The sequence below is a fragment of the Vanessa cardui genome, chromosome 3 (assembly GCF_905220365.1).
Source record: "Vanessa cardui chromosome 3, ilVanCard2.1, whole genome shotgun sequence".
Classification (NCBI taxonomy): Eukaryota; Metazoa; Arthropoda; class Insecta; order Lepidoptera; family Nymphalidae; genus Vanessa; species Vanessa cardui.
In genome coordinates this window covers 7,821,817-7,831,135 of record NC_061125.1, presented here as the reverse complement: position 1 = coordinate 7,831,135, position 9,319 = coordinate 7,821,817, and the positions used below count along the sequence as shown (strand labels likewise).

The 9,319-nt window shown below is 30.3% G+C and overlaps 1 protein-coding gene across 1 annotated transcript; it reads right to left on the bottom strand.

Moving 5' to 3' along the window:
- Positions 1 to 8,004: 8,004 nt before the first annotated feature.
- Positions 8,005 to 8,809, bottom strand: LOC124543686. The gene is made up of 2 exons (XM_047121948.1): positions 8,701 to 8,809; positions 8,005 to 8,436 (listed from the first exon to the last, which is right to left on the bottom strand). The coding sequence occupies exons 1-2, from the start codon at positions 8,744 to 8,746 to the stop codon at positions 8,057 to 8,059; spliced, it is 426 nt and encodes a 141-aa protein (XP_046977904.1). The 5' UTR covers positions 8,747 to 8,809; the 3' UTR covers positions 8,005 to 8,056.
- Positions 8,810 to 9,319: the final 510 nt, after the last annotated feature.

Below are 9,319 nucleotides of genomic sequence, written 5' to 3'. Positions count from 1 at the left end.
GCGATATATACTTCGGAGTCGATTATATTCAGCTATTGCTGTCTCCTGAGCTTTGATACTACAAAAATTCACATTTATTAAATGTAATCCATCCAAACTAGTCACTCTTGAAAGGCTCACATATGCTTGACCACAGGTAAAAACTGAAGAACCTATACATTTTTGCATTGTTTAGGTTCAGCACCTGACTCTTATGTATGGTTTGTTTTTGGTGGATTATTATTTTCTATTCTATGTATGTATTCATCCAATTGAATACTTAAAAAACGAACAAAATTAACAATGCAGTCAAAATCCATAGACAATATTCTTGCCAAAGCGCAATAATAAAATTGTTTTCTGCTGTATATTATTTTTTAATATTTTTATGATTTTTCCTTTATATGTGGCTAATGCGCCTTGGTGTAAAATTTGAAGTTTCTAAGTCTGCTAAAAGTAAGTCAGCTGACAAAATGGTGTAACTTTGATCGACCGTAGCTCCTAAACTGTTAATTCAATTGTCATGTAATTTCGAACTTAGGCTTGTTCTAATGGCTACTATTATTCATCGAAAATCTAAACTTCTAGCTTTGTCCACGTTGAAGCGATGCGAATCGCTTCGAGACAAGATGGTACAGCCGTGCCCGTTTTTCTCGAGACTTGGCTGGGGCACTGCCATGCCCCCAGATATTTTAAATAATTCTTATGTTAGTAAAAAATAGAGAATTAAAAAAAAAAACAATAACATCAACAAAAATAATGCAATCCGCAACATTTATATTTTACTTATGATTTATAAAACTTTCAGTAAATCATATTTCTCATTAATTTCTAAAGCATTACAATTAAATTTATTAATGGGTAAAATTAATATCTGCGGAATTTTAACGTCGGAATGGATAGCGCTCGGTATTACCTAGAAACGATGGAATTATCGTAAACTTTTTCTATTATAGTTTTAAAATATAATAATATGTAATCATTTCAATCGTGAAATCGTGACTATAAAATAATAATAAATGCTCCTGGATAGTTAACAAATATCTGTGTAGTGATTATTAATCCTATTTTAATCCATATCGACATATTTTAAACAAAATTTTAATTGCGTATATTGCATGTTTTACTAAATCCGTTTCCGATAAAGGTATTGAATTAAAGTGTATCATGAAAATAAAATAAGTTAATAACGATGTGGAAAATTAAAAATTCTACATATAAAACGCTGTCAATTATGTTGATTTTTTTATGGATTTACTTCCATATTTTCATATTTATATCAAATAATAATACATTTATAACCTATTTTAATAGAAGTAGGATAATGAAAATCAAAATAAAGATTTACGTATTTCATACGTATTGTTAATAACTCAGCTATATTGTGCACTACTAAGAATTTTATTTCCAATTAAATTTTACTTCTCAAATTAATTATTCGATCTTCAAAATGCCTTTTTTTTTTGTAAAACCGTAATGAATATCATCGATTAAACGAGCTCTCGACCAATGCTATCACGATAATCTAACTCGCATGTAATAGAAAAATAAAGAAGAAAGATGATGATCTAATGTGTAGTCGAATACATCTGCCTTTGACTCGATGCTCGCTCTCGTTTCTCCTCGCCGGCGCTCCGAGTCAACAAATACTGAAGTTAATTTTATCAGAATAGCAATGCTGAAAAAATATCATAGATTTATTTCATAGTAATATTTATTATTATCCAAAGACTTCAAAAATTGTTAAAACAACTTTGCAAGAATATATGGCCCTGAGTGTAGGAACCAGGCTATACACGTGTAATCACTAATACACCTAGAATGCTAGCCTTTAAAGGAATTTATCTATTGTTTTATGAAAATAATTAAACCTATTTGAAATAAATTTCTATAGATTTAAGAAAAAGTGTCTTCAACGTCGAGGGAAATGTAAAATTTACAACTATTAGAATTTCAAAACGAAGATGATTAGTTCAGTCCGTGATATTATGAAGTCTCATTCGTTCTTTAATATTAGATTTCTTTTCAGAATAACAGTATTTTTCACGGGAAATTTTAAGAAATATCCATATTTAATTTTTAATAATGTTCTTTCAGCAAAGTTTGAGGTGAAAACTTGCCTTTATTTTTACATATCATTAGCGTATGTTACAATTTCGCTGGCTCAGGTGAGAAATCTGGGCTGTTGCAGATACAGGCGATGTTTTTGTCTTAAAATGGAACTTCAGATGGCATTTTGTTAAATCAGCCTGAAGCTTTTCGATGCCATTGCCATGTTGCCATGTTGAATACCAGCGTCGAAATTTGTCAGTCTCCAGTGAAGTATGCCCATAATTTTGCTAGATGATTATCTGTCCTGCCTTATTTGAGTATACTAACCTCAGTGGCGAGAGAACTGGAAAGAGAAACGTCATGTCACAGAAGAAAGAAATGTAGGGAGAGAACTGATCGCTGAAATTCTCAACCGAAGAAAGCTATGGAGAAAGCAACGATTCTTTGCGATCTTTCTCTCCAGCCGTAAGTGTAGTCAAAGCTACCATAAGGGTTCCATACCCCAAACACTTTCTTCCACATAAAAGGACCACATTTCTCGAATAGTCGTCGCATGTGCAAAAGACAGAAAGGGTAACGCTGGTATTTAAGCGCGTATTTCAACACTCAAGAGTGTTGAATATCGGTGAGTCCCATATTCTATCCGCTTCATATAGGGGAATGAAGTAAAAAGGCTGTCCTAGCAATAAATAAAAAATAATTGTTACAATCGTTTACCTCCTGCAAGGAAATGTTCAAAGTATAGCTGGCTTATTGGAAGTAATAGTTTAATTTTTAACAGTTTTTATTATGTAAGTTATTCATTTCCAAGAACTAGAGAAGCAAGCGAACTTCAGTATTCAATGACTAAGCCCAGTTGTATATTTATGTATTTTAAAAGTAGTTTTTACATCTCATATAAATAAAGCTAAAATATCCATGCCATTCAGAAGATGAATGTTTCTATGGCTGCTATCTCTGCTATCGATTTGATGCATATTGCAAAGTTTATTAACAAAACATTATTACTATTTATTACTGCACGTACATTTGTATTTACAAGGGAAACATTAACTACTGGAATTTTTGTCGCAGTGAATATTTGGTAATATCGTACTACATATACTAACATTTTAATTATAACTGAAATGATATTTTTATTCTATTTTCAAATTTCTGAAAACATTTTTACTTCGAAATTAAAATGTAAATGAAACAATTTTCTATGAAAAATATATGCAAAGATATAATCTACCGGTCATGCAAATTTCCATCCATAGTTTCGCTGGGACTCTAACGAAACTACTGATATGATAATCACGCTCGTCAGCCTCTATTGTACTCTTGAGCCAGTTTTTAAAGTCACCTTTAAAAAGAACGTAAAAATTACCGGCTTGAATAGTTCATTACGTCGCTTCTATGCCATTTTCTCTATTAATAATAGCTTCATAAAAACGTCGGCATTAAAACGAAATTGCTACGAATTTTCCACGTCAGTTCTATTGAAATCATTGCAGTTAAAATTTTAATTTCTATGAAACGAGTTTTGAAATGGCGTATTTAAGTTTTTAAGTCACAATTTAGACCTTGAATTTTTAAGTCAAGTTACGACTCGACAATCTGTTTCATAATTTTTTTATTCATAAGCTGTAATCTCATAACTAAAAAAATATATATTTCAGTGTTGTTCAGAAAAAGCCATTTTTAATATATTATTAAAATAATATCATGGTGGAGACGTGGTAAATTTTCAAAATCAAGAAGAAAGTGGAACACTTAAGAATAATAAAGATTTTTGAATTTGACTTTGACCTACACATTATGACCGTCAAACGCTTGAATGCATTGTTCTGACAATTATGAGCTGCTTAAATTCATTCGCTTTGATAAGGTTGCCTATATGCCGTCCATCAACCTATACCATAAAAAAACCTTGCATAGAAAATCAATAATATTTAATGAATAATTTTGTATATAATATTCCTCCTTTTTTCATAACAAGAATACGTTATAAAGATATGCATAAATTTATAGAAACATTTACTTCCTTTCAAGTAAATAAACGTTTCAAACAATACACTTACTTTTATTTTATATTCTCAGTAAAAGGTTTTGGAACAACTTCTGAATGAATACTTGAAGATCTTAAAACTAAGTACGCATCATGTTTTAGCTTAAAATTTTATCTTCACAAACGATAATCACATAAGTTGCTAGCGAGGAACTGCTAAACGTAATAGTAACATTGTAAAACTTCATATTTTCAAAGGGTTCATAGCAATAAAAATGCCTTACAATACATTGTTTTAAAAAGAGAACAACTTTCAACTCGAAAACAGCAAAAGTGCATTTTGAACTTTCTACTTTAAAATAAAAGATAGACAGAATTAAAAATACAAAGTTCTTAAAAGGGAATACCGGGTTCTTAATCTAAAGCACTCCACTTCTTAATAAGCCCGATGAAGCGCCTCTTTTAAAATGGAATCTAAAGAAGAAAAAAATGTAGGCACTTGGTGGTAGCGATTTCTTACTCAATAGCCCCACTATTGAGCTTGTATAGTCCACTTAAGTGAGTAATACACAAATACCAAATAGTAAATTTTCATGCTGGTGTTTTCCATCTTAGTTTTCATCTTAGTTAAGGATGTGGCACATAGTGTAATTACAGACGTAGGAAAAGGGTAAAATATAAGTTAAATATTTTTGAGGTAATTTTTATGGCGAATAAATGACGTAAGAAAACGGTATAATTTATGTTAAATATTTTTGAAGTAGTAATTTTTATGGCGAATAAATACTACTGTTCACCATCGAATGGGCCATTTGATTGGCTGCCATGAAAAAAATCCAGCTCTCCTTTCGTTTAATTGCCCCTGTATATTTAAAATTACTCATTTACATAGTAAACCTGTGACTATAGAAAAATATCATCTAATTTATAATTAATATACTGACTTATGGCGTAATAAATAACTTCAACTCAATGTACTGTTAATTCAATGTCTTTCTTTTTAGTATTTAAAAAGGTAACAATTTTATAATTATTTTAATAAAAATACGTATATTTTCTGTATTTAACAGATATTTAAAAAAATAGTCTTAGTGAAAGCGATCAAGTAGCAGTTACTTTGGGTTAAACCACAATAGAGCGTGCAATCAATCTTGAGCGACAATATTGCATTGCCTTAAGGGTCGTCTAGCGATCTAAAAAGGTCACGTATACACACGGAGTCGATACTTGTCATCAATAGTCCTAACACAAGTCTGGATCTTAAATGTAAAGATAATCCTCATCGCAAAGAAATAACAGAATTTATCAACAACATAAATTTTAAAGTATTTCCTTACTGATTTTAATAGTCAAGTTCAAAATTATTGGAAAAGAACTAGTCTTTTTATATATATCATATCATATAGTAAGTTCCACGGTCGTAAGTAGATTAAATCTATACCGGGTTTAATTAAAAAAATGACTTTATATACATATAACTACAAAGGACCAATTATTTTCAGGCTAAAGGTTTCCTTTATTAAACTGATCCGTGAAAGTTGTCGCTGCAGAGTTTAATTAAAATCCAACATAGTTTTTCGCTTGATACGAGAACAAACAGGCGTACATTGTTTTAAAAAAATGTACCAAGTGGGAATATATTTTTCATATCATTTAAAACCATTAACTTTAATATTGTGTCTTATACATACCTACCTAGAGCTGAGATGGCCCAGTGGTTAGAACGCGTGTATCTTAACCGATGATTACGGGTTCAACACTACTATACGAATATATATGTGCTTAATTTGTATTTATAATTCATCTCGTGCTCGGCGGTGAAGGAAATCATCATGAATGAACCTGCATGTCTAATTTCATCGAAATTCTGCTACCTGTGTATTCCACCAACCCGCATTGGAACAGCGAGGTGGAATATGTTCCAAACCTTCTCCTCAGTAGAAGAGGATACCTTATCCCAGCAGTGAGAAATTTACAGGCTGTTACTTTTCTTTATATACCCACTGTATGACAAATAGCACGGCTTTTAATTCATCACAGGAATGAAATAAGAATTCGATGTTCCCTATGTCAGTTGCTAATTTTAAATATTTAGTGATAGTATAATAAATAAATATATAGATAAATAGAGACTATTATTAAGTAAATGTATCAAAATAATTTATCTTTATCATATTGGTATTAAGCCAGACTTAAATGATTTACAGCACTGTGATACTGACTGAAACGACTCTTGAAAGAAAAAATATCACAAGACTTAGCGGAGTATCGCTAAGTCTGGGATTTTTTCAGACTTCAGTTGGCGTAAATTTATTTTTGCGTAAAGACTGTTATTTATACGTTTATGTTCCAATAGAAATACAATGCTCGTGTTCTACACTTTTATCGAATTTCATGAGGTTGCATTTTTTTTTTTGTATAGGTTGGCGGACGAGCATATTGGCCACCTGATAGTAAGTGGTCACCATCACTCATAGACAGTAACGCTGTAAGAAATATTAACTATTCCTTACATCGTCATTGTGCCGCCAACCTTGGGAACTAAGACGTCATGTCCCTTGTGCCTGTAGTTATACTGGTTTACTAGTTACACGGTAATATTTATATAACAAATCACATACACAATTGACATCGAATGGACAAGATTAGTCTGATACCAAAAAGATTGTTTTTTTTTTCAATAAAGAAAGTTGGTTTACGCTATTTTTTTAATCAAATTTTAAATTTACCTTAAAATAAACAATACCTATTCTGGTTTCACTATCAATAGTTTAAGCAGTATCTATTACTGTTGTATTCCGGTCTGAAGGGTAATTGAGCCTATGTAACTAAAGACTCAAGCGACATAACATCTTAGCTTTAAAGGTTGTTGGCGAATTGGAGTTGTAAGAAATTATTTAATAAGAATAATATAAGTGAAGTACTAAACGAAAGAATTTCTAAAGCATTATAAAGTAGTGACAAAATATTGTATCCAGTGATGTTAATCGTAAATCGATTTGGTTGATTCGTTATCAGCACGTACGTGATTGTTAATTGTTATTTTAATTATAATTTGATATGATTGATAACCATCTCGATAAACTTAGATTATCATACAGTATTAGTAGTGATTTCAGATAATAAATACTATTTACTGAATATTTTATTTAACTTTTTTAAGCAGATGATATCATAATTTTAGCTCAGATATTGCCTGTCAGCAAAATCCTTTCTTATCCCATCGCTGCGTTGACAACATCGAGATGTGATATGGGTATCAGACTGCACCTTGCGGAAATACGTACGGGATTCCCTGGGTCATATGTCACCCACTTACTGTTCAAAATAAAGTATATCATAACTTATATTTTTTAATTATATATAATTTACCGATAAAGTAATATATCGGCTTGTGCTTGACAACTGTAATTGTTTTGCTGTATTAGCTATTTATCTTTCTATCATTGTTAAATGTATTATTAGTATTATATTAATTATATTGTTGATTGAGTTGTCAAGGTTTGCCCTTGCCTTTGCTGAATCATGTCTTCGTAAAGTTAACATATCATTCAATATGTTACATAACAATAACAATTTAGTGTTAATTAGCACAATAAATTAAACGATAAGGGCCCTTTGTATATTGAAAAATAGTGAAAAATAATGACAAAATAAGAGACTATCGCTATAATTGTCATGTGTAATATATCAAGATCTTAACTTTTCATAACAGTGGAGAAATTATAAAATAATTTCATAATCTTAAAAAATATTCATTAGAATTTTTATTTCAAATTATAAGAACGAAAATTGTCGACAAAAAATAAAACTATTTACACATTTAGGAAAAACGAATTTTAATTTCTTTACAGATATAGAATTTTAAATAATTGTAAACTAATAATGTTTCATATATATTAATAAAAACTATTAAAATGGGCATAACAAATTTCAGATGTGGCAATACCACTGACAGCGACTTTACAGAAAACTTTGGGCATATATTAAACTTATAGCACAATATACTTCCAAATATGACATAGAGTAAAAATATCAATTGTCGAGCTTATCTGATGTGAAGTCAGATTCAATTACAACCATATGGTGTCTTTGTCTTGTTAAAGTTAAGCTGTTATCCGCTGAGTGTAAAACAGTGGAGAGAAGCTCGTAAACACCGCTGAACGAGACACCAACATTTCTAAATCCAATACCACAGCTTCTGAATGGTTGTACACTTTCCAATGGGAATACGCCTTGGAAGGGTATAGTATTCCTGGGATACACTTCGTACATCACTCCATTTGGGAAAATAACGTGACAAGAACTTAAGGTGTCTTGGAAATGTTTGGGGACGCTCATAGTAGTTCCCGAGTATTCATGACGAATGTAAGTGAAGTGACGGTCTTCTAGCCTTATCTCCGTAAGGCAATGACCTAAAAATAAAAATATTTTATTTTACTGTACACAAAGTTATAATCGTAATGACGTTAATAATTAAAAAAAATATTAATAAAAATGTATATTGTATCATTTTATTAATATTGAAAAGTATGAGTGCTATTGGTTACTATTTATTGTTAATAATATTTCCTGGAATTATAAAGTAATGTAATACAATATTAACGTTTTATAGTATAAAATATGTAAGAGAATATACACCAATTTTAAATAGGAATTATATTTAAAAAAAATCGAACCGTTATACACGAAGAGCACAAAAACCACAAACAATTTTCCAAACATATTTAATACGACTAAATCAATCGAAGCGAACGGATAGATTTATATCCTACAAACATTAATTATCTTGATAGAACCTGAATATCTCTAGATACCAGTAATCTCGATTTAGATCACTCGCAAATTATTTTAAAAAACAGTAAATTCAGACGATCGTTTGTAATTTAATAAAAAAACTAACGACCCACCCCGGCTTCGCACGAGTGAAATACTGATACTAAATATACCATAAAATTTGTTTATTTACGATATTACATAACAAACTTCTGAATTTATCAGTGTTTCTTTACTATACTGTCCATGTATTATATACAAAAACCTTCCTCACGAATCACTATATATTTAATATGTGATGGTTAAAATTATTCTTTTTATTTTTAATGAATGCTATTTTATTTAAAAATAATAAAGACAAAATTGTTATTATAATAATGATCTCATTATAGTTTACGTCAGCTGTGAGTCGGTATAATTACTTATATGGGGGAAATATAAAACCAAAACATTACAATCAAAATATTATTCATTCAAGTAGGCGTAAAGAATGTCTTTCTTCAAAATATTCTTGAGTCTTAA